This window comes from Melospiza melodia, chromosome 20 (genome assembly GCF_035770615.1).
Source record: "Melospiza melodia melodia isolate bMelMel2 chromosome 20, bMelMel2.pri, whole genome shotgun sequence".
Taxonomy (NCBI): Eukaryota; Metazoa; Chordata; class Aves; order Passeriformes; family Passerellidae; genus Melospiza; species Melospiza melodia.
The window spans coordinates 14,252,368-14,276,944 of NC_086213.1; the positions used below are offsets into that span (position 1 = coordinate 14,252,368).

A 24,577-nucleotide genomic window follows, 5' to 3' on the forward strand; every position below is an offset into this window, starting at 1 on the left:
TGTGCCTGTGCAAGGTGACTCCAGGATTCCAGAGGGTTCAGGTTATTTACTGCAGCCTCTTTTTGCATGGACACAGAGGGCAAATCCTCCTCGCTGAAACACGCCCAGTGCTCAGCCAGGGGAGTGCAAACACAATCTCTGCTTTTCTTCCCTCACAGAAGTGTTAATACGAACGCAGAAATGCAATTTTGTTCCTTCAAACCCTCCGTGATGCAGTAATGATTTCACAGCCCCCAGCTCTCAGCCCTCTGCCTCATCCCTAGCAGGGAAATCTCCCTCTCCCCGGTGCTGAGATGGATTTATTGCCTCTGAACCCCTGTTCCCTTGGCTCAGCTCAGCTCCTCATTCCCACCAGGAGCTCTGGACAAGCCTGAGAGGATCTGACATGCACTGGGGACATGCATTCATCCCAGGGCCCTCAGCTGTGTGAGCAGCAGAGGTGGAAATTAAAATGAAAAATAGAAAATGGGTCATTGCTCCTCTGAACGCCGCCCTTGCAACAGAGACTGGGAGATTCCAGCAAGGAGGGCTCTGCTAAAATCCCAAATAAGCAAATTTCACATTTTCAAATGCATTCCAAAGCATTAAAGAGTTCTTAGGGGCTAGCATGCAAAGGTATCACTTTGAGGAGGGAAGAAGGAGTAAAAGCACGTGGTAGGGGTGATGTTTGTTTTCTGCATCACTTGCAGTAAAATCTTTTTTTTAGAATCACTGATCTAATGGGATTAGGAGGGCAAAGGTTCTTAAAAATTAGGAAAATTGGATTGAGAGAGCGGGTTGGTAGTGAAAGACTAAATTAGATGAGAACTAAAAGCATGCTTCAGTAGCTGGATTTGGGCTGGCTGAGGGAGGCAGTCCTTCAGTCCTGCCCTGGAGCTCTGGTCACGCACCCCTGAAATTGTCACACCCTGCTCAAGTTCCTACTCCAGAGAACTCCAAGGAAAACATTCCAAGTGTTCACTTTGAGAGGTGTTTTTCAGATAAGTTGCACTGCTACTTTTCCATAACAGCAATTACACATTTTGATGTTTTTTATATGCTGAAAGGGCGGCCTTAAAATTTCCTAAGAAGGTGTAAAATGTCCTTGTAGGCCATGACATAAAATGAAGTCAGGGATGATGCTGTGCACTGGGACACTGCTGTGGGTGGCTCAGGATGACACCATGGTGGTGTGGGCTCATTGCAAGGCTGGCACACGCTCTGCATATTAACTCAGGGCAGCTCTGCTCTTGATATTTATTCCATTTACTGCTGCTTTGTGTTGGAAATCAGCGCTGACTCTCCCTGTCAGTGACAGGAACAACAGGTCTCTGGGACTGGGGTGAATTTTCAGCTCCATGTGTAAATAGATAATACCTGGAGCTTGAGTAGTTTGATCTAAACACGATCAGGGCTCTTCTGGCAATTTTTGATGTGAATTTTTCCCTTTTTCCTCCCTTCAACAAACCCCTCTGGGGTACAAACTCTGTAATAATGCATTGGTGTGACAGCACAGCTCCAGAGCTCCCAGCTTTGCTCTGGAGGATGCTGTTCCTGCTGATAACAATGACATGGTCCAAGCTCTGACCTGCTGTGGGTTGTCTTTGGTGCCTTGTCACCTCTGTGTGAGCTGAAAATGTGCCCACGGTGACATAGCTGTGTTGGCATTGCACCCAGCAGTGCAGCAGAGCAGGGCTGCATGTCCCAGAGCCACTGGGTGATGTTCCAGTGCCCTGGGTGATGTTCCAGTGCCTGTCCCAGTGCCTCTGGGTGATGTTCCAGTGTCACTGGGTGATGTTCCAGTGTCACTGGGTGATGTTCCAGTGCCCTGTGTGATGTCCCAGTGCCTGTTCCAGTGTCACTGGGTGATGTTTCAGTGCCTGTTCCAGTGCCCTGTGTGATGTCCCAGTGCCTGTTCCAGTGTCACTGGGTGATGTTCCAGTGCCTGTTCCAGTACCCTGTGTGATGTTTCAGTGCCTGTTCCAGTGCCTCTGGGTGATGTCCCTGGCACAGCAGCTCCTGCTCCTCCTCAGCATCCCAGGAATGCAGCCCTGCAGATCCACAGGGACAGGGAGCTGGAATTCTCAGCAGCTCCAGGTGCTGGAGGCCTGACCTGGTTTTCAAGCACAGCAGAGCAGGCTCAGAGCTGGCCCTGAATTATGTCTGTGTGGCACTGCTGTCGCCGGGAGAAGACTCAGTAGCTGATGGCCAGTCCTGGCCCCTTAATGTCAGTGCCATGAGCTGTGTCAGCCCCAAAGGACACAGGAGATTGAGAGCATCGGTGTCTGGCTTGAGGGAAACGTGTGTGGAATTCTGTAGAAAGATCTGTGAGACTCAGTAATTTGTCTCTCCTCCTGGTGTGCTCTGAGTGTGAAAGTGTCTGCTGCTCACAGGAAAAATAAATGTATAATTGCACCATCAGCTGATGAAATCAAAGTGAAATTGCTGGCAGCCTTCTTCCTGCCCTCCCTGTGTTTTTCTAGCATTAACATTCCAGCTTTGTCACCTTTGATCAGGGGAAGATAAATCCTTCCTTTTGTAAGGAGCAGAAACACTTTCCCTGGGCACATAGAATAATGGCCTCTTCTGTAGATTATTCATATTCCTCTCTTTGTACTTGTCATTTCTCTCTATCCTCAGTTGTTGTATACCCCATAACTCTTGGCCATTTTATCTAAGACCTTTCAGATGAGGAAGTGGATGGCTTAGGAGGCAGGAGGAGCTTTGCTGAGGCATTAAATGGGCTGGCACATTGAATGTGCAGGTGCTGGACCCCCACCCTGGTGGTGCTGAGCAGCCTCATGAGCTCCATGGGCTGGTGCAGAGCATCCCTCACAGCCAGAGAGAGAGAGGAACCAGGTGTTTGTCACCTGTGTGTGCGGGTGTTTGGCACAGCAGCACAGAAATGGAGCTGTGTATGCAGGTGCCTGGCACAGCAATGGAGCTGTGTGTGCAGGTGTTTGGCACAGAAATGGAGCTGTGTGTGCAGGTGCCTGGCACAGCAATGGAGCTGTGTGTGCAGGTGTTTGGCACAGAAATGGAGCTGTGTGTGCAGGTGCCTGGCACAGCAATGGAGCTGTGTGTGCAGGTGTTTGGCACAGCAGCACAGAAATGGAGCTGTGTGTGCAGGTGTTTGGCACAGAAATGGAGCTGTGTGTGCAGGTGCCTGGCACAGCAATGGAGCTGTGTGTGCGGGTGTTTGGCACAGCAATGGAGCTGTGTGTGCAGGTGTTTGGCACAGCAGCACAGAAATGGAGCTGTGTGTGCAGGTGCTTGGCACAGCAATGGAGCTGTGTGTGCAGGTGCCTGGCACAGCAATGGAGCTGTGTGTGCGGGTGTTTGGCACAGCAATGGAGCTGTGTGTGCAGGTGTTTGGCACAGCAGCACAGAAATGGAGCTGTGTGTGCAGGTGCTTGGCACAGCAATGGAGCTGTGTGTGCAGGTGCTTGGCACAGCAATGGAGCTGTGTGTGCAGGTGTTTGGCACAGCAGCACAGAAATGGAGCTGTGTGTGCAGGTGCCTGGCACAGCAATGGAGCTGTGTGTGCAGGTGCCTGGCACAGAAATGGAGCTGTGTGTGCAGGTGCTTGGCACAGCAATGGAGCTGTGTGTGCAGGTGTTTGGCACAGCAGCACAGAAATGGAGCTGTGTGTGCAGGTGCTTGGCACAGCAATGGAGCTGTGTGTGCAGGTGTTTGGCACAGCAGCACAGAAATGGAGCTGTGTGTGCAGGTGTTTGGCACAGCAGCACAGAAATGGAGCTGTGTGTGCAGGTGCCTGGCACAGCAGCACAGAAATGGAGCTGTGTGTGCAGGTGTTTGGCACAGCAATGGAGCTGTGTGTGCAGGTGTTTGGCACAGCAGCACAGAAATGGAGCTGTGTGTGCAGGTGCCTGGCACAGAAATGGAGCTGTGTGTGCAGGTGCCTGGCACAGCAGCACAGAAATGAACTTGTCTGGGGCCCAGAGCAGAGTGTGCAGCAGCCCTGAGCACCTTGAGGGAGTGGCAGGAGGATGTATATACATATATTTTATATATATGGAGTGGAAGGCTCCTCCCCTCCTCACTGCTTTCAGGATGTTTGCCCCTTCTCTCCAGCAGCTGATCTCAGCAAAATGCTTTCCCCAAGGGAAGAGGGAAGCACAGCCCCTGCAGCCCCGTGCCTGATGGCAGAGCTGCATTCATGGCAGCTGCTGAGGGGCAGTGAGGATGGGATTAAACCACAAAGGGACTGCATGGGAAGATTACTTCAGAAAGTGCTTGGGGTCTGAGTAATAATCCTAATAACCACTGCAAACAGTAAGTATTTTCCTCAGCACTGCTGTTGCTCTGCCAGCTGGGGGAATGTCACAAATATGCAGCTTAGAGATTTTTCTGGTAATAATAGAAACTGGGTGTAGTAGGGAAATATAATCTCAAAGCATTTACTTATCTAAAAAGTGTCCCTGGTCCTATAAAATAGATCCATGAGCTTGTGTTTAGCATGTGCAGCTGAATCTGTGCTCTGCATTCACCCTGGTGGGATTTTTATTTACACAGCACCCATCTCTGTCTCCTCTGCCTGTCTCAGCAGGCATGTGTTGGTGTGAGGAGGATTATTCCAGCTGCCTTTGTGACAGCAGAGCATCTGCAAACCCCTCAGGCCCTGCAGGACTTTGGTGTTCTCTGCAATTCCCCTGCATTTCTTGTGAACCCAGACTTTGTGCTGATTCCATGAGTAAAAGGTGAAGGGCAGAGAAGAGACAGCTAAACACACTGGCCTTGTCCCCTGTCCCTAATTACATCTGATAATTTAATCAGCAAACCTGCTGGTTAACATTGTAAGTTCCGGGCAGGAGCCCTTCCTGTGCCGCCTGGGACAGTGTTTGTTAGGAGGGGATCTCCATCCTTCAACCCAGGAGTGGGGTTTCCTATCCTGAGAGGCCAGGTCAGGTGTTGCACAAAGGAAAAAGAAGGGATTCTTGGTGGAAATTATTAGTTATTCTGCCAGGCAGTGATGCAGTTAGGGTTCAGAGCTGATCTGTGCTAATGAAAGGAATGAGAGAGAGGAGTCTGCATACAAACTGAGCTCAGTGCCCAGCACAGCTCAGTGCCCAGCCTGGGCTCTCTGGGTGTTCTCTCAGGCAGGAATGGAGCTCAGTGCCCAGCACAGCTCAGTGCCCAGCCTGGGCTCTCTGGGTGTTCTGTGCAGGCAGGAATGGGGCTCAGTGCCCAGCCTGGGCTCTCTGGGTGTTCTCTCAGGCAGGAATGGAGCTCAGTGCCCAGCACAGCTCAGTGCCCAGCCTGGGCTCTCTGGGTGTTCTGGGCAGGCAGATGGGCAGGCAATGGGGCTCAGTGCCCAGCCTGGGCTCTCTGGGTGTTCTGTGCAGGCAGGAATGGGGCTCAGTGCCCAGCCTGGGCTCTCTGGGTGTTCTCTCAGGCAGGAATGGGGCTCAGTGCCCAGCACAGCTCAGTGCCCAGCCTGGGCTCTCTGGGTGTTCTCTGCATGCAGCAATGGAGCTCAGTGCCCAGCACAGCTCAGTGACAGCTGCTGGGAGCTCAGGAGCTTGCAGAGTTTGTCTTTGCTGCAGGCAGGATGTTAGCAGGTTGTAAATTCACATTGGCTTGGATGACAAATCCACATTCTCTGTGTTGTGTACTTCCATCCTGCTTTTATTTATAGATATTTTTAGGATTTCCCCATGCCCTCACACCCCTTTCCTAACCCCTTAACTAGTGCTATTAAAATTCAGGGCTGGAGAAAGCAGCTTTGCCATGGATCTGTCAGGTTCAGTGACTGTCTGTGCCTTGAGTAGGGTTATCCAAACTTCACAGAAATCACATCTCTCTGCTTTCCTTTTAAAACTCAGTAATGGGATAGCTGACTCCTCAAGTGGGCTGGTGATGTTAACAAAGAGTTAACCACAGATATCAGCCCAAAACCCAAAAAGCTCTGTCCCTGGAACATCCCAAAATACATTGGATTTCTTTTTTGGAGAAAAAATAAATCTAAAGTACAGCTGGCAGCATCCACCTCGTGCCTTGCAGCTGAGCTCTCCAAAGCTTCCTAAGGGATGTGAAGCACCTTTTGCTATTGAAATAGAGGACAGCTGATTTTCCAAGGGTCTCAGGGAATTTCAGTTATGTAAGAACACTGCAGAAGATCAGCCCTTGAGCTATTTCAGATCCCAGGACTCCTCTCTGGCAATGGGAGAATTTGTATCATTTTGATGGACATGAAAGTCACCAGAATATGTATGCAGCTTTGGGCTGAATTGAGTCCAATTTGCCAGACTGAGGAGGTTTCAGAAATACTGAAATGTGCCTCAGCTGCTCCCTATATTCAAGAAGCTTAAGCATTCTGCTTTGGAGATTCTTAAAGGGCTTTATTACTGCACTTTCAAAGTGAAATATTTCTATTTGTTTTGTTTTGACGTGTTCTCTTTTCCAAAGTCATTTCAAATAGACCAACCTTGTGGTCTATTGGAAGTGAAAGGAAAATTGTAAGGATTGAAGAGCCGGAGCTGTGTGCCTACTTTAGCTGTTTTGACATTTTAAAGGCTGTTTTCTGTTTTTCTACAAAAGTGGTTTCCTGGAGGCCTTTTTTGGGTACACTGTGAGAGAGAAATGCCTGAAGCAGAGAGGATGCTCTAAGCAGCAAGGTCTTGGCTTTTACTGATGATTCCTGCATGGATGGCCCTTTGCAGTGGCTCCTGAGCTGGGGACCAAATCTGAAATGCTGCTTTTAGCAGTAATTTATTACCTCATCCATTTAGTACCTAAATCCTGCAGTTGAGAGAGGGCTCTCTTTTCCTGCTGATGTGGACTTGTGGCTTGTAAATGGAAATTTCTGTAGGAAAGAGGTGGCCACAGGGAGCTTGCTGGAGTGGGATGATCAGGGACCCTGTGTGGAGCCCAGCCTGAAGCTGAGCTGATACCTGATCCCCAAATTCCCTGAGCTGAGCCAGGCTCCTTAATCACACTCACCCTGCCCGTGTGCTCTGCAAATTAAAGGCTCGTGTTTGAAAGGCTGACCCAGCTAATCAGGACACCTTCTGTCCCACCTCTGGCTTCCCAGCTCTTCATGAGGGATGCTGTGCAGGCAGATGTTTGTGCTGTTCCTTCAGAGCTGCAGTGAGATCCAGCAACTCATTGCATACAGAAAGATGAAAGGGAAAATATTTACTTCATAAAACAAATCTTGCTTAATTGCTGTGGTCAGTCTCTTGCCTGGCTTTTATGGGTTCCTGCAGCTGGCTTTGATCTCCTGCTTTACTCTGGGAGCAAAGGAGGAGAGGAGTGAATCATGGCAGGAAGAAGCTGAAATTTTTCTGGCAGAACTCATGAAGTTTTGAGTGTTAATTGTAACGTGCAGCCCAGCAAGGAGCCAGCAGGAGAGCTGCCTTGGCTTCAGGAGGCACTGAAGGAATTCCTTGCAACCTGACCTTTACAGGCACAAAACTCAGGGGCTGCTGAGGAGAGCTAGCAAAGAGCAGGAGAAGCAGCGAGGCTCGGAGGAGGCTGACCAAAAGGGGTCAGCATTTGTTCAGCTCAAGCTCCAGGCTGAGGAATGCCAGGATTCGCTCTGGAGCAGGAGCATCCTCAGGGACAGCCCAGACAGGAGCCCTCGGAGCTGCTGCTGCTGCCTTGAGTTTGGGTTTGGGATCCTTGGAGCATCCTCGGGGACAGCCCAGACAGGAGCCCTCGGAGCTGCTGCTGATTTTGGGTTTGGGATCCTTGGGGACAGCCCTGACAGGAGCCCTCGGAGCTGCTCTGTCCCTGAGTTTGGGTTTGGAATCCTTGGGGACACTGCTGCCCTCCCAGGCACTGCAGCATTTCCAGGCACTGGCACTGCTGCCCTTCCAGGCACTGGCACTGCTGCATTTCCAGGCACTGGCACTGCTGCAATTCCAGGCACTGGCACTGCTGCCCTTCCAGGCACTGGCACTGCTGCATTTCCATGCACTGGCACTGCTGCCCTTCCAGGCACTGGCACTGCTGCATTTCCATGCACTGGCACTGCTGCCCTTCCAGGCACTGGCACTGCTGCTTGCAGCCACTTGCTCCGGTGTTTCCCTGGTCCTGCACAGAGCCACAGCTCAGCCCTGCTCTGGATGCTGCCAGCTCAGGGCAGCCAGGGATGTGCCCGGCTCCCCGTGCTGCCCAGCCCAGCCAGGCAGAGCAGCTCCCCTGCTGCTCTGAGCATCCTTCCTCTGCAATAAAAGGGATGATGCTCTCTGGTGTCAGCACACTCAGCAGAATCCTGCATGGGAAGGCCTGGTGGGAGCCCTCAGCACTCTGTGCCCTCTCGCCAGCACTGCTGCAGGTAGCACAGCCCTTCCATGGCACAGCACTTCTGCAAGATTAACTTTTAAATTTAAATAGGAAGCAATAATTTGAGTTGCTTAAATCATAAGTCACATCTCCAGCTCTGGCTCTTGCTGATTCAATTGCCTTTTGGTTGCTGTCTTTAATAGCTGTACAGTATTATATCTAAATACTGCTGACATTTCTTGTAATTTGAGGATAGCAAAATGCAAGAATTAGATTTTCATCTGCAGTTGATCAGAATGCATTAATTAGAAGCATCATTTCTGGGTTTGACACATTAGGAAGGTGATGTGCTAAATGGAAATCTTTGTGTATAACTGAAAGCTTCAAGTTGAAAGTGAAATATTTGCTTGGAAATTGCACATTTGCTGTGTGATTGTGTGAGTAAATAAATGCTTTTGCTTGGTCTCGACACAAATTAAGTAATGATTCCTAGGTAAGCTGCTGGAGGCTCTCTGTAATATCTTTGAGATGCTGCTTGCTCTGCTTGCCAGCAGAATCTTCTAATTCTCCATTGGAGAGATTTAAAGAGAGACAGTTATTTTGAGACAAAGCTGAGGCAGAGATTCCCTGTGCTATGAGTTCATAACCTCAGGAGTTCAAGCAAGAAAATCCCCCCTTGTTGTGGGTGCCATGTGTTCAGAGGGAGGGAATCCCTTCCCCAGGGAGGGCTGGGGCTGAGCTCTGCTCTGCTGGGCTGGGCTCCAGCTCCCATTCAGCCTTGGCTTTTGTCACGAGATCAAAAGCTGGGCTTAACTTCCAGCTCCCAGACCATCACCCTCAAATGAATGAGCTGCTGCCCATAGGTTCTGTGCATTTTTAGTTCTGTGCATTTTTCGTTCTGTGCATTTTTCGTTTTGTGCATTTTTAGTTTTGTGCATTTTTAGTTCCGTGCATTTTTAGTTCTGTGCATTTTTAATTCTGTGCATATTTAGCTTTGTGCATTTTCAGTTTCAGATTTGGTGACACTCCCAGGAGGTTGTTTAGAATAACATTGGAGGGGAAGATTTTGGCTGCACTTTGGGTGGAATTCCAAGCTGACAATTCATGGCTGGTGGATGCTTGCAGGCCATGGAGCTGTGCAGAAAAGAACTTCCCAACTGCAGCGGGGAACCCCATCAGCTGTGTGTCCTCCCCATTTATTGTCACCCTCAAGTAAACACAGTGCATTTACAAATACTGTAAGGTTATCTGGGTAAATACAGCAGACTGTCAAGTCATTTGGCCTCCAGGTCCTCGGTCTTGGGGTTTATTGAGGTAGTATAACTTACAGATTTTTAATGAACAAAGTTGGCACTATTGATTTAAAAAAAATGAATATTTAATCACAAGCATCCAACAAGGTCAAAAAATCTTTGGTAAGTAATTAAATAGACTTTTCCTTGCTAGCACTCAAACACCAAGTAAATAAAAATTGGAGTGAAAACATTTGTAGCGTATGTACAGATTGCATTTGGAAATGTGTGGGGCTCAGTTCTGTCTGACTTAATTCTGATTCATCCATTGACCTTGTTATGTAAAACTCAATGCCCTTTTTAGAGGGAGAGTTGCAAATTGTGCTTCTGCATATTTATTTCGGAAGTTCAATCTTCTGGGTGTTCATACCCTCATTCCAGTCCTAAGTGCAATCACAACATTGATTTTTCTCACTAAACATAACCTACTTTACCCTGGGATGGAATTTTTTTTTAATGGGCTTTATATAATGGCATATGTGCAAACCACTCAACTTAATGCCCCATCGTGTAGTTAATTAACAAAATGGCATTGCAGCCCTGCTCTGGTCCTCTGGCAGTGTATGTGACCACTAACCTTGGCCACCCAGCCACATGTCCATCCTAATTAACAGGGGCCCAGGTATTGACTGTGTCACGCTCCGTGGTGGAGAGAGCAGTTTGCAGCTGCTGACAGAGCTGGAATTCTGTTGGAAATCCAAGCACGGGAGCCTCATTTTGAGTGGTGTTCTGTCATTTCAGAGCCTGTCTCAAAGAACAAAGTATAAACAATGAGGTTTCACTTCTCTCCAGTTGCTAAATTGCAGCCTCCTAAAATGCATCCAAAGATCTCCTAAAATACAGATTGCCGTAGAAATACTGATGGATTTACACAGCTTCAGGATTGGCAGGGGTGTTTTATAAATACTGAAACATTTATTTATTGTTCATTTATCTGAACTGTAATACACTGCAAAACCTAATGGGACTCAAAGCTTTAATGAACCTTCAGGAATGAATTTGATTCTTCCTTTGCCTTTCTGTTTTTGCTTCTGAGTAATTCAGCTGAAGGCACGAGAGATTCATCAGGCTACTTTTGCAGGAGCAAGACAGCATTCTCTAAAGCTCCATGGCGTTTCATGTTACAAATGAGACAATTAATCTTTTATGCTTTTATACTGGGAAGAAAAAACCACCAACTTTTCTTTTTCAATACCTTAAATTAATTGTGTTTTGTTGAAAAGCTGCAAGAAGACAAGTACTCTCAGTCATTCCTAGCGACAGCTTTTGAGTGTTTTATTGGCTGAAGATGCAGAAAGACCGGTTTTTTAAAGAAACTTAGGTGCCAAGTCCTCATAAATGTCAAGAAGATACCAGCATCTTGCTGGATGATGATTTCTGCCCAGTAGCTAACATTTTGTGTTGCATAAATATTTTAGAAAATTGTAATTTTAAGTTCAGCCTCTGTGCTGTGGCGACCTGTGATGTTAGCTGGAGTCAGGCTGCCCTCTCCCTTCTTCCTCTGAGGGTGAGGCCACGCTGCTCCCAGGGCTGGGGACTCCTCAGTGGCCTCCTCCTCCCCACATCCTCATCATCCTTCTGTCCCTCGCTGACTTCAGAAAAGAAGGGCTGCATAACTCTTCATCTGCCCCATTCCTGGTGCTTTGTGGTAGGGCTGAGCATCAGCAGTTCAGCATTCTGCACCCAAACAACACCTTTGCTGAGAATCCTTTGTACAAATGCTCTTTAATTAGCAAGTGTTCTGTAATTAACCTTCCATGCAGTTCTTGCTGATGTTATTAGCATCACTAGATAAATACAGTTAACTTTTCCACGGGGCATGACAACTGGGAGTGGCAGAAAGCTGCATCCTCTAAGAACATCTCTGGGTTACAAAGTCTTGTCTCAACCAACAGCTGCATTCTCTCCAGACTGGAGATTTCAAACAGAAATTTCCTTGGGAATGTGCAGGAAAGAGGAAATTGTCAGGCAGAGGAGCAACAGCCTGTCCAGTGATACCTAGAAGGATTTCATCTGGAATAAAATGTGTTATTAAAAAGCCTGCAGTGGAATATTCCTCTGTGCAGTGGCGAGGCACAATTTTGTCTTGATGCAGACAAACATGCCAGAGTCTTCTGGGCTGGGACAGGCTTCTCTTTGGGAAAACAATATTGCCTGAATAGAGAAAAGAACCTTGAGTGCAGGTTTTTCCTGCAGTTCAGTTTGACCCCTAACTCCAGCAGAACATAGAAAGACCCTGTCCAAACAATGTGATGTTACCACATTCATGATATCACTCTCCTGTTCACTGCTGGATGAGAAGCACACCTGACACTTACCTTTAAACTGCTCTGCTGAGATGCCCGTGCCTGAGCTGCATTCAGAGAGCCCTGCATGAGTTTGTAACCCTTTCCCATTGCCGTTTCCCACAGGGCAAAGGTGAAGAAGGGTGTGAACATCCTGGGCGCGAGGACGAGCGACCCGCGGCAGTGGGACGTGAAGCAGGAGGTGGGCAATGGTGGCAAGCACTCCACCACCACAGTCCTGTGCCAGAGGATAGCCCCCAGCTCAAGGAACAGGTATGGAACCTCCTCTTCTCGGCACATTAAACTCATTTATGTCCATGATACCATTCAGGGCTTGAAGGGCTTAAGGCTCCTATCAGCGCTACTCACAGCTGCTAAAGCTGCAGCCTGGAAATGTGGAGGCACTCAGGGTAGCTGTGGTACCATCTGCTGACCTGCAATGGGCAATAAAACTCATCACTTCAAAGAAAAAAATTAATGGAATAGACCTATGCTGGGGCTGGGGGTGGTGTCCTTTTGGCAGCAATATGAATATTCTGAATTCAAAGGGTTTTACTGAACCTTTACTTTTTCTGCCCTGGCAGTTTTGACCTTGTGTCTCTGAATGCAGCACAGCCTCTGGGGCTGGCTCATGGAGCAAGCAGTGAGTTCTTCCAGTGAGCCACTGGGCAGGGTAATTCAACTGTGTTACCCAGTGGGTAACAGAGAGTAATCCTCTGTGCCAAGCAGTGGGTTCTTCCACAGGAGGTTCCTTGGCCTGCTGGGTGCTGCCTGAGGCAGAGCCTGTGGGGATGAGCTGGGCTGCCACTGCCTGCCTGCCTGTGTGCTGTGCTTGCAGGGGCTTGCTCTGGCTGTGCAGTGTCTGCAGGGGCTTGCTCTGACTGTCCCACAGCGGGAGCAGGGCTTGCTCCATCAGCAGGGCTGGCTTCCATGGCACACAGCAAAGTTGTGTGTGGAAATCCCATTGCTCTCCTCAGGAATCACAGTGAATTCTCACAACGCTGCTGTACATTAGCCCATGCGGGGAATTTTCCACTGTACACATCCAAGCAATGCTCGGATCACAGCCCCAGCTCTGTGATTGTTGTTATCACAAAGTTATCACAAACCTGGGCTCACAGAGGAGCACCATGGAATCCTTGCTGGGTGCTGCGCTGGTTTTGCTTTCTACCAAACCTTCAGGCACAGAGAACCTGAGCAGATTTTAACTTCTGTATTCTGTGCCCAAATACTGGACATGTGTAAAGCAGAAATTCCTCTTACCACAAGCAGCTCCTGATGAGCTGATGGTCTGAGTCAGGGTATTTCCTCTTGGTGACTGATCTCAACCCTGAGCTTTCATTCTATTTTTTCCTCCCTGTCCATCTGAGGAGGGGAGAGGTGGAGCTGCTTTAGTGGGCACCTGGCATCCTACCAGGGTCAACCTACCTCAGGACTGGCAAAGGGAAAGGAAAGATGCAAAAAGGCTGCCGGGAGTAAAAACTACACCAGTTTGAAAGGGAGGATGTAGCTGTAGAACAGCGTGTAGCTCTGAGCAGATTTGCAACTGCAGAACTATAATAGTCAGGTTATCAAACCCCAAATTAAATCTCCTCAATCCAATTTGCATGAAGTCTAATTAACCCATAAAAATATTTTTGGCACTAATTATGCAAATAAAACTCAATGTTTTAATTAATGCCTCTCTCACTTGTGCATGTAAATAGTTGCTGTCTTCTGAAAGCACGATGAGCCCTGGTTTGAGTGAAATGTTTGTGTGCAGGAAGGAGCTGGACAGGGGAACCTGAGGGAAGCACACGGTGACATGGGCATTGCTGGGTCTCTGGGTGTCACTTGGAGCCCTCTGCACAGAGCACAGGTACTCCTTTAGGCTAATTTAATTTGCTGGAGGACTGTGAGTCCCTAATGGGAATTTTCTGTGCTGCCCCCAGCTCCTCCAGGCTGGGTCACAGAGGGGATGTGCAGTTCTGTACTGAGGTCAGGCTGGGTGTGAGGGCAGCTCTGGAGCTCCAGCACTGCCTCATCCTCCCTGCAGCCAGCTCAGCCAGCTCACAAATACATTGGTTAATTGGTGTAGTAGAAGGAGTTTTCCACTGTGCTTGCTTAGAAATCTCCCTGCTGCACCAGGGAGAACCATTGCACTCTCTCCCCTTCACACCCTAGAGACAAGTGCCCACACTCAGTAAAAATACTGATTTTTGCTTTTCCTTTTTGCTCATTTCTCTGTCATTAGTTGTGGATATAATTACACTGTAAGCACCTTGAAAGAAGCAGTTTGAGTCTGAATGCAGCAGCAGCTAATACACCTTTCACATTATATAAATAATAGAACACAAGAGATATTTTAGATACATCACATCAGTAATTGTTTACCATTACCTTTGAGAATTTAAGTGGGTCATGCTTCTTTACTTTTTTAAGAAATACTTTGTGGTGCTCAAGCCAGGAGCCAGAGTTTACTTTAAAATTATTCAGAAAGGCTTTGCAGCTATGGCAAGTAACTGCAAACAGCTTGAAATCAGCAATGTTTGTGTGCCTCATAATGCAGTTTCTGCTGAGACTCAAGTAGCTATTGATGAGGATAACAACAGTGCTGATTAGTGAAAACAAGGCTTACACAAGTGCTTGGTTGCTTGTTTTCCTTTGTTGCTTCTTCTTCTGGAGGTTTGTTGGGTGTGCTTGGGGTAGACAAAAAAGGATATTTTTGGTCAGTCCTGGTTCCATCTCTCAGTATTGCCTGGTTTGGTCCCAGGCTAAGGCTGGTGTGATTTGGAACCAGCTCCATCTCTCAGTATTGCCTGGTTTGGTCCCAGGCTAAGGCTGGTGTGGTTTGTAACCAGCTCTATCTCTCGGTATGGCCTGGTTTGGTCCCAGGCTAAGGCTGGCGTGGTTTGGAACCAGCTCCATCTCTCGGTATTGCCTGGTTTGGTCCCAGGCTAAGGCTGGTGTGGTTTGTAACCAGCTCTATCTCTCAGTATGGCCTGGTTTGGTCCAGCCTGAGGCTGGTGTGGTTTGTGAGGTACCACTCTCAGCTGAGAACAGCCCCTGTGGAAGGGCTCCTGCTTTTTGGGTATCTATTCTGGATTGCCCCACAGGGCAGGAGAGCTGTTCCAAGGCACAGCAAGGGGTATTTGTGGGGTTTGTTTTCTAAAATATCAAATTTCAGTGCAGCAGAGCTCTGGCTTGCTGTGGGGATGAGGAGCAGGTGGGAGCAGGAGGGCTCAGGGAATTTCTTAGGCTGGCTTCTGTGCCAAAGCCAAAGCATCCTGTGGTGAGTCTGATGCAGGCCTGGCTCCTCTTGCTGCTGCACACCCGGGCTGTCCTGGGACCAGCTGCCCTCAGGTTGGCATTTGTGCCCCTGGATGGGGCAACTGGAGTGACCCAGAGCTGTTGATTTCAGCCAGGCACACAAACAGAGTGGGGTAGAGCAGAGAGATTTAGAAACACTGCCAGAATGGGAAACTGCTGTGATGGAGCACTTTATCCTCTTGGCCTCGAACCTTTGGAGAGGCCTGTGGCTTACAGCCCTGCAGCCATCTGTCTGATAGAGGCAGGCTGGGGAACAGAGCTTCCAGATGTTGTGCTGATGTTTCAGGCCGTGTCACAGCCACTTATCCCCTCTCATGTGCCACGTGTGCACGTTCTGTTGGGCTGGGGCTGTTGTGCCTGTTTGGAGCCCTGTCTGGGAGTCCCTGCATGCCCATGCAAACAGTAATTACATTCCCAGGCTGTGTTTGGTATCATTAGCACGTGGGGGAAAGCAACAAAGCCGCTGCAATTCTGTGCAGATCCCTGCTCTGTCTGCTAGCACCATATGCTGCCAAGGGATGTCGGTGAAATCAACTCCCTTGTGATTGAAAAACAAAAGTAAAGTGTGTGCGTAGAGCATGAGTCAGGCCTGGGAAGTGTGAGCCGTGTGGAGTGTGTCTGCCTGCAGCACAGCACAGCCAGCCCGCGCCCAGGATGGGAACAGACAGCAGCAGTCACACGTTATGAGCAGGGAGGATGTTGTTAATTATTTCAGAATCTGGGTCACCCTGCCCTGGCAGTTTTGGGTCAGAGGGGTGTGCAGAGCTCAGCAGAGTGGCAGTGGTGCCTGCTGACCTCAAAACCTTGCAGCCCGAGCAGAGAGCATGGATTCAGTTCTCACAAGGATTCAGAGGTTTTTGCTTGTGGGTCAGGATTTTTTCATGCCAGTTGTTTATCCTTTTGACTGATAACTGAGGCGGGAGCAGAGCTGGGATGGCACATGCCACTGCTGTGGGTGCTTGGGAAATTGTGCATGTCTGCAGGAGGTCACACGTGTGTCTGCAGGGACTGAGCTGTACAAACTGCACCGACACTCTGGGAGGAAGGCACCAGCAATGGATGTCTACACCATTAAACCCTGAAACAGAAACAATTTCCATTCATTTACAAGAAATTCACATATGAGCAGGCATTGTATATGGATATATGAACAAAAGGAGAGCTCAGGAGAATCTCCATTCTTCACTGGATGTGGGGGAAACACCACGACAAAGGATGAGGAAGAGGCTGAGGTGCTAAATGCCCTCAGCTGAGCAGAATGAAGCTCCATAATTCAAGGGAAAATTGGGAGAAGAGCCTGCAGGTGTTGGCTGGCAGCTGGCTGAACATGAGCCAGGTGTGTGCTCAGGGAGGGCAAGAGGAGAAGCCTCAGATTGCACCATGGGTAGGTTTAGATTGGATATGAGGAAAAGTTCACCACTGCAAGGGTTGTCAGGCACTGGGACAGGCTGCCCAGGGAAGGAGTCCCTGGAATATCTGTAAAACAAGGGGATGTGGTGCTTGGGGATGTGCTCTGGTGATGAACTTGGCAGTGCTGGGAGGATGGCTGGACTCAACGACCTTAATTAAATTCTTCCATGCTCAATAATTCTGGCCCCTTGTTTGAAGCACTGTGCACATTCCAGTGCAGCCTTTTAGGCTGCTGGCAAGTGACTGGAGCAGCCCTGGGAGCCTGCAGAGTGAGTCATTGCTGTGCTGAGCATCTGTGAGCTTCCAGCACCACTGGGAACGTGTGTGTGGCTGTCCAGGGCTGCTCCAGCTGAGCCCTCACCTGCTGCTCCAGCCCCCTTCCCTCCCTGCTTATCTTATCTTATCTCGTGTCCCAGATCACCTCCTGCTGCCTGCTGGCCTTGCACTGGCAGGGCTCTCCTTGGCAGGATGCCTGCTCCAGGGCACACAGGGCATGGACACATCTGACACATCTGTTCCAGCTGTGCCTGCAGCTGTGGCTGCCCCAGGGCACACGGGGCTGGGGTTAGAGGGGCCTTCCCAAAGGAGCCTTTCACATGGCCCCTCTTCTGTGTGCTTTGGATGGCAGCAGGGTTCAGCAAAGGCCTGAGCCAGGAGGAGGATAGAGGATGAAGGAAGAACGATGGAGGATGGAAGGTGGAGGATGGATGGAGGATGAAGGAAGAACGATGGAGGATGGAAGGTGGAGGATGGATGGAGGATGAAGGAAGAACGATGGAGGATGGATGGAGGATTGAGGATGGAGGATGGATGGAGGATGAAGGATGGAGGATGGATTGAGGATGGAGGATGAAGGATGGAAGATAGAGGATGGATAGAGGATAGAGGATGGAATATGGAGGATTGAGGATGATGGATGGAGGATGGAAGATGGAGGAATTTTCTTGTTGGATTTCAACAGAACCACTGTTAGACTTAGTCCTGAGCATTCAAAAAATACTATAATAATCTTCATACATAACTTAAAATAGTTGTAGCCAAGGAGTAAGGCATGCCCATGAGATTTTTTTTATCTAAGAGATTAAATTAATTAGTAGAGATGAGATAAGAAAATGCATTAGAGATCTATCCATGATCTCTACAGAACTTTCGGTTGCAATAATTGTTCTTTTTTTTTTTTTTTAATCTACTTTAAAGTTCCTGGGTCTGTTGAGAGGCAGCAGGGCTGAAGCTTCAAGAGAAAGGGCATTCTTCACATATTTCTTGCCCACATGAAAGCATCAAATCTGTTTGCACAGCATTTTTGTATCATTTAGAAAAGCTTTTTACATGCTTATCAGACCAAATGCTGGAGGCTCAGTCAATGCCTGCAGTAACCCAGCCTTGCTGAGAGCTGCAGCCAGTGCCTGCCCTGCTCTCCAGGCAGGTTGGATGTGTTGTTTTATTCCATTATAATGTAAATAGAGCAGAGCCCACACAAACAGAATGGATGTGCAATCATGGAATAATGGGACAGCAGCTCTCCATCCATGCAGACTGATGGACAGGTTCAATAATAACTGTAACTCCTGATGTCCAGGGTCAGAGGATTTTCTGACTCTCTGGCAAGGTAATCATTTCTCCAGAGCGACCTGCAAACACTCAGTCTGCTTTTCAGCTTTCACTTGGGCTCAGTTACAGAAGGTGTTCTGAGCACTCCTGGAATACACAGGAGGAAAAGCTGGGAGTCCCCCTGGCATCCTCTGCCCCAGCCTGCTGCCTGCTGGCCCCTGGCACCCAGCAATGCCATGTCAGTGACCTGTAACTGCAGTGAAGTTATCCATGAGAGTCCTCTGATCAGCCCATCCCTGGTGTGACCTTCTGCTCGTTCCCTCCCTGCGCTCTCAATCTGCTCTGGGGCAGGGTCAGCCCTTATTTCTGGGTGAAACCCTTTGGATGGCTTAGCTGCTATTGTGATGGAGCCTTCCTTGAGATTTGGGGGCAGTGGAAGATAAGGGACAAAAGATGCAGGATTGGGGAGGAGGAATTTGTGCTGTGTATTTTTTTCTCCGTGCCTTTGAAGCAGGAACATCTGCTGAGAGGCACAAACAGCTGAGTTCAGCAATACCCCATCACGCTGCCAAGCAACTCTGCTTTCCCCTGGAACTTTCACAGCGCAGGAAATAAATCAGTCAGGCACTAAAGAATGGAGAAAATTTAGGAAAAAGTGCCAAAAGCCAAACCTTTCAAGAATAAAGTGAATAAGAACTTTGTAAGTGTTCGGCGAAGCGAATTGAAATATGTTTCTTACACATGTAAGCCCTCTGTGCTTGAGGAATTTTGTAATAACAAAACTCCTCTGAGCTCAAGGCACTTTAAACTGGTGAGGAGAGACCTCTGGAAAGCTGGCTACAATATGACAAAAGACAATTAGATTATTTAGAATATTTTTTCCATCTCGTGTCTCTGTCAGATCAGTCACAGTTGACCAGCTAACAGTGCTGAAGCACCACCATTTATCTGAAACCTTTCCATTCCTTACACAAAATATAATATATTGGACAGCTGAGCCATTTGTTTCTGCACTGGCTCACTGAGATTTACTCTTCCAATCAAAGTTACTTTGGTTTGATGTGTTACTGCCTATTCAAAGTACTGATAAAAATCTCTATTTATTTTGTTATGTAGTAACAGGGACTGCTCTGTGGAACAGGTGGAAAATTATTGCATAAATAGAAAACTATTGCATAAATGCTGAGTCCTTGTTGTAAATCGTACAGGTTAAGCAGGGATGGTCAGAAAAGCAGGTGGTGCTGGCTGGGGGGATTTTGGGATGCTGCTGCTGCTGCTGTGGGCTCCTGCTCCCCCCTGGCAGCAGAGCTGTCCCTGCAGCCCCGTTCCTGCTGCTTCACATCATTGACATCAATTCCCAGCTTCCAGGGAAGTTTCCAGGGAAGAAACCTTGTCTTCATTGAAGCAAATGGCAAAATTTCCTTTGCAGACTGAATTTGAGCCCAAGTTTAGAACAAATTTTGACTTTTCTCTCGTTTCTCCTCTCTGGTGTCCAGCTCAGAAAACCAGGTGATCTCTTTTCCATCCAGGGCTGTGACAGCAGCTTCCACACTCCCTCCCACGTGTACACCCTCATACATGATGGTAATTATTACAAAAAGGAGTTTGAAGTAGCACCCCATTGATTTTTGGTTTGCATGCTGCAGATTAATGGACTTAGCACGCACTCTTTGTAATCACACTGCTAGAAATTCAATAATGACTCTGCCAGAGTACTCAAGTGACCTCAGACACTGAATTCATCCCTTTTTCAACTATTTTTAATGAGCCTGGCATATTTAGCAATGCCATCAGATGGTTTGGAAAGCAAAGTGTTCTGTCCACTGATGGGCCAACACTGAATTTCAATGTTTACATCTGTTCTCTTAGCCAGAATTACAGTTCTGTGTGGCATGGAATTCATTCACTGGAGTGTACTGAGCAAAGGGAATCTGTGATGTGTGTGATGTGCAGGCTGCACTCCACTAGAACAAGATTTCAGCCAAATCAGAGCTCAGCGAGCACCACTGACAATCCCCAAAGGAGCAGGATCTCTCTGCTTAGTTTAGCAATTGTTCACTTGGGTTTGGAGGCTTTAATTGCTTGTGATTATCATTTCCTGTGGCACTTTTTGTCATGTCTGAGGAAGTGCAGGAGCGTGGCGAGGCTCTCCACTTGGAGATGCTATTTGTCAATTTTTATCTTGAGAAATGCCCAGAGATTTAATGAGGCTGGTAAGGAATATTGAAAAGCTGGAGCTGTTCGTTGCTGGGATGTTTGGCTGGCTGCATGTGTGCAGTTCCACAGTTTGGTTGTGCCTGCTGTGATTTCCTCACCAGCTGTACAACTCCTGTACATTACAGATAAACATTGATTAAATGCAGGGAAAATTCCCAACAGAACTCCTGGAAAAGTTAACCTGGAAATGTCATGGTAAGGGCAGGGGACTTGCTCACTCAGAACTGGCCACAAACTCAGCTTTTGCTGACATTACTCCCAGAACCACTCAAGAAGGGGATTGTTCCCATGTTCTGTTAATTAAAGCTGTGTTAATTATTTTGACAGGCAGCCTCTCCTGTTCTCTCCAGTATTTCTGGGGCTGGTAGAGTTGCTGAGGTGAGATGAAACACAAAGTCTTCAAACATGGTATAATTGCCACGTTCCTCAGTGATGCAAATCAGAAGAGATTTGTTGTGGTTCACTGTGGATCACACATTAATTCATGGTGGGTTTATTAAACAAAAAATCCACAAGATCCCCAGAGCTGTGGAACAGAGTGCATTCAGAGCAAAGCCAGGACATGGAGGGCAAGTGGCATTTACGTGTTGGGCATAAATAGGCTCTGACTTCTTAAAAGTTGGGAAATATGAGCTCCTCAGCACCATCTGCTCCCAGGGGATTCCTGATTTCCCTGGCTTTGCTCTGACCTCAGCAACTGATTTGGAAGAGATGTGTCAGTAATTGGCAGCAGGAGTTCAGACCCAGCTATGAGGACAGAAAGAAGTAACCAGGTTTGTAATTTGGAGCCTGATTCAGTGTTCAGTGAAGAATTTCCATCAGCTTTAGCATCTCTGTGTTTGTGGGAGCATAAATCTCTAATTTGGGTCACACACTGACCCTGGAGCAAGGGCACAGCATGGATGTGCATGAGCAAGAGGATCCTTCCTTGGGCATCACCCATGCGTCAGATGTTGGGATGCTTTAACCACCAAAGCACAGTAAATCATTTCCATTCTTTATCATTTGCCATCTTTTCTGTGTGTTTGCAGTTTTCAGTTCCCCACGTACATGTGAGACACAGAGCAGAGTTTCAGTGTCAGTGACACTCAAGACAAACCCCAGCCCATGTGGAGGGAGCAGCTGGCTGGAGTGTTTATCAGCCTCTGTTGTAGCTGTTCCTGCCTTCTGGAAAATTATTCACAAATACACAAGCATGACTTCATTTTGCCAGGAAGCAAGACCATTAATCCTGCCTACTTTGAAGCCACATCTTTTGTGGACTGTGGTGGGTAACTTATCTGTTCGGATTACTTAGATTGTTGGAGACTTCATCCCTTTGTAATGGTAATGACTGCTGAGTAGCTCAGCCCTGCATGAGAATTTTTCTTACATTTAAGACTATTTTTCTTTTCCATCTTAGATTTTTTCTTATATTTTCTTATATTTGACTGTGCTTAGTTCTAAATTCTTGCATTACTTATTTTATTATGTATTTAGTATTTTTTTATATAATAAATCCTCTCAAAGGGGGATTTGGTTTCTGAGGAGTTAATTGCTGTGTGCTCTTTTACTCATGAGCCAATTGAATCAGATAATTTGCTGTTTCCTGAGTAATGTCAGAGAGTGTACAGAAAGATCTTTTGTTCCACTGAAGATGTTAAAGAGGGTTTGAGGATTCCTTTCTCTGCAAATCCTTTACATGAAAGATTTACAGTATGTACGCTCCAAGATTTGGAAATGCTGCTATTTAAGCATCCACACATGTAATTAGTCACTAATTGTTAGCAGCTCCTACTCTCTTTAGCTTCTTTATTCTACCTATTCCAGATATTGCTGAAATCAGACTCAGGACAGTGTGCAAACCCTTCAGTTTTATAACTGCTGCTGGTTCTTCACCTGAAGCAGGGAGAGGTGGAATTTTCCAAGGCATTGGAGTGCTGAAGTTCTTGCTCCTGACATTCAAGAGCTTTTAGGTGATTGTAGCCCCCAACTCCTTTTTGTGGGACCCCAGCCTGGTCTGTGCTGCCCTGGGGACAGCTCCCTCTTCCCAAGAGCAGAACTCCCTTGTTCCATGTGTACAGAGCACTGTGGTGGCCCTTGGATGCCCCTTTTTGTTTCCACCTCCTCACTGGGTCAGTGCCGCTGCTTTTCTTACCAAAATCCTGGTGGAGACACCCTGGGGAGAGAGGATGAGCATGGGTGGGTGTGAGGTGAGGGATGAAGGGCAAGGAGCAGCAGCACTGGTTATGGAGTGGTTATGGGATCAGGGACATGGAGCAGCTCTGGAGCACTGGGTATGGAGTGTTTGTGGGATCAGGGACATGGAGCAGCTCTGGAGCACTGGGTATGGAGTGGAATCAGGGACAAGGAGCAGCTCTGGAGCCCTGGTTATGGAGTGTTTGTGGGATCAGGGACATGGAGCAGCTCTGGAGCACTGGGTATGGAGTGGTTATGGGATGAAGGACAAGGAGCAGGTCTGGAGCCCTGGTTATGGGGCTCAAGGAGCCCTGGCTGCAGCCTGCCCATGTTCCTCGTGGTCCAAACCTGCTCTGAGCACTGAGTGCAGAGCTGGGCCTTCACATGCTGAGGCTGTTCCTCAGCTCAGAGCTCGGAGGCCGGGCAGGTCAGCACTGGGCCGTGCATGGCTCACCAGAGCCTGTGTCCCTTGTTCCAGGATCTGCAGAACAACAAGGCGCAGGGTTAACCAGCTGGGTCACCAGGCTGGCAGGGAGTGCTGCGAGGGGAAGGGCTCTGAGTGGGATGGAAGGGAGCAGACCAAACCTGTCCTGAGCCTTTAAAAGTTTTCTGTCTCTCGTTGTAATCAAGTGTACATGATTTGGGCATTTCAATTTCATTCTTCCATGTCTCTGTACTGCTCTTTTTGAAATCTTAATGCTTCTGACTCCATAGCCAAAACATCTCAATTATTGTCAGACTCCAAGGAGCTCAATGATAATAATCCTCTACAGGGAAAAAGATAGTTTAAGTGAAAGGAAGAGATTATTAGATGCAGGAAAGATATGTCAACAGTCATTCTTTCTTTGCTAAGTACTTGTAACTTATATTTTAAAAGAAAGTGTTGAAATTACTGCTCTTCAAAGAGAATACAAAAGGATAATGGTTGTTCTTTTCTAAGGAAAGTCGCATTTCTCCTGGGGCTAATGCCATAAGGTTCTTTCTTTGTACTGAAAACAGCAGAGTGCTAAACAAAGACTAAAGATTGAAGTTATTAGAGGGAGATGTGTGCATTTATAATTTTATAGTTTGCAGTATGCCATTCCTGGTGTTGGCTTCCTCTGTGCATTCCTGCTCACCAGGCTATAGAAACAATTTCCCTGTTGCCATCAGCCAGTGACAGCATTTTGACATTTGTCCAAGGTATGTAGGTACCTCACCCCAGGTACCTGAAAACTCCAGATTTGCAAGTCTGGAACTTGCAGGCTTTCCCAGAGTTTCCTGAAGGTGTATAAAGTTAACCTTCAAAGTCTTTGTGGGACTGGTGTCCCTCTAGTCTCTTCTCTAAGCCAGTTTCCACATCCATCTGTCATTTTGCTCTGAGACTTGGTGATGTGGGTAGAAATCACCTCCCTAACTTCTCCTAAGATATAAACTGGAGATAATGGCCCTTACTCACTGCCTGACATGGCAGGCTAAAAATGCCAGAAGCACTCAGCTCTGTTCCCCCTCCAGTTCAGTCAATCTCTGGGAAGGACATTGATCTCATTAATTACCCATCTGCAGCAGAAAAGGGCTGGAAGGTTCTCAGGTGACCTCTGATCGTGGAATTGCTGCTGCCTGGGGAGTCCCATCACGAGCAGAGCTTTGGCCTGGGCCAGCCCAGGTCTGTTGGGTCAGAAGGGTTGATCTGAATTCAGAACATTCACTGTGACCCTGTGCACTCTGTCCTGGGTGCTGCTTCTGTCCAGCCCTGGGTTAATGCCCTGGTGTCACTATAGCCTTGTCTGGTGCAGCCCAGCCTTGCATTTCTGCTGGACTCTGATGAGAGCCCAAAGGTCAGAGCTGTGCTGGGGGTGCTTGCAGCCTCTGCACTTCACTGCCAACGCTGTGCCAGCAGGGGAGGGCTGTGCTGCTAATTCTGAGTGTTTTCAGTTCCCTCCTCCCCACCTTTAGCTTGCTGCTTACAAGTGTCCTTTAGGGGAGAAAGCCTCAGTGCTGCAGGACTGGCTGGTTTGCCTGCACAAACTGCATTACCCAAGTGCTCACTTGTCCTTTGAACACAAAGAGACAGACAGGTGGAGCCTGGGGTATTGCTTGGTACAAAGCAAACATTTAAAAAGCACA

At 47.9% G+C, this 24,577-nt stretch overlaps 1 protein-coding gene across 1 annotated transcript in view; it reads left to right on the forward strand.

The window, feature by feature from the left end:
- Positions 1-24,577, forward strand: part of TMEM132C (transmembrane protein 132C) — a 165,773-nt gene that overhangs the window by 85,730 nt on the left and 55,466 nt on the right. The window contains exon 3 of the mRNA XM_063173218.1: positions 11,933-12,079. Within this exon, the coding sequence (XP_063029288.1) occupies positions 11,933-12,079 (147 nt within the window). The remainder of the gene's footprint in view (positions 1-11,932; positions 12,080-24,577) is intronic.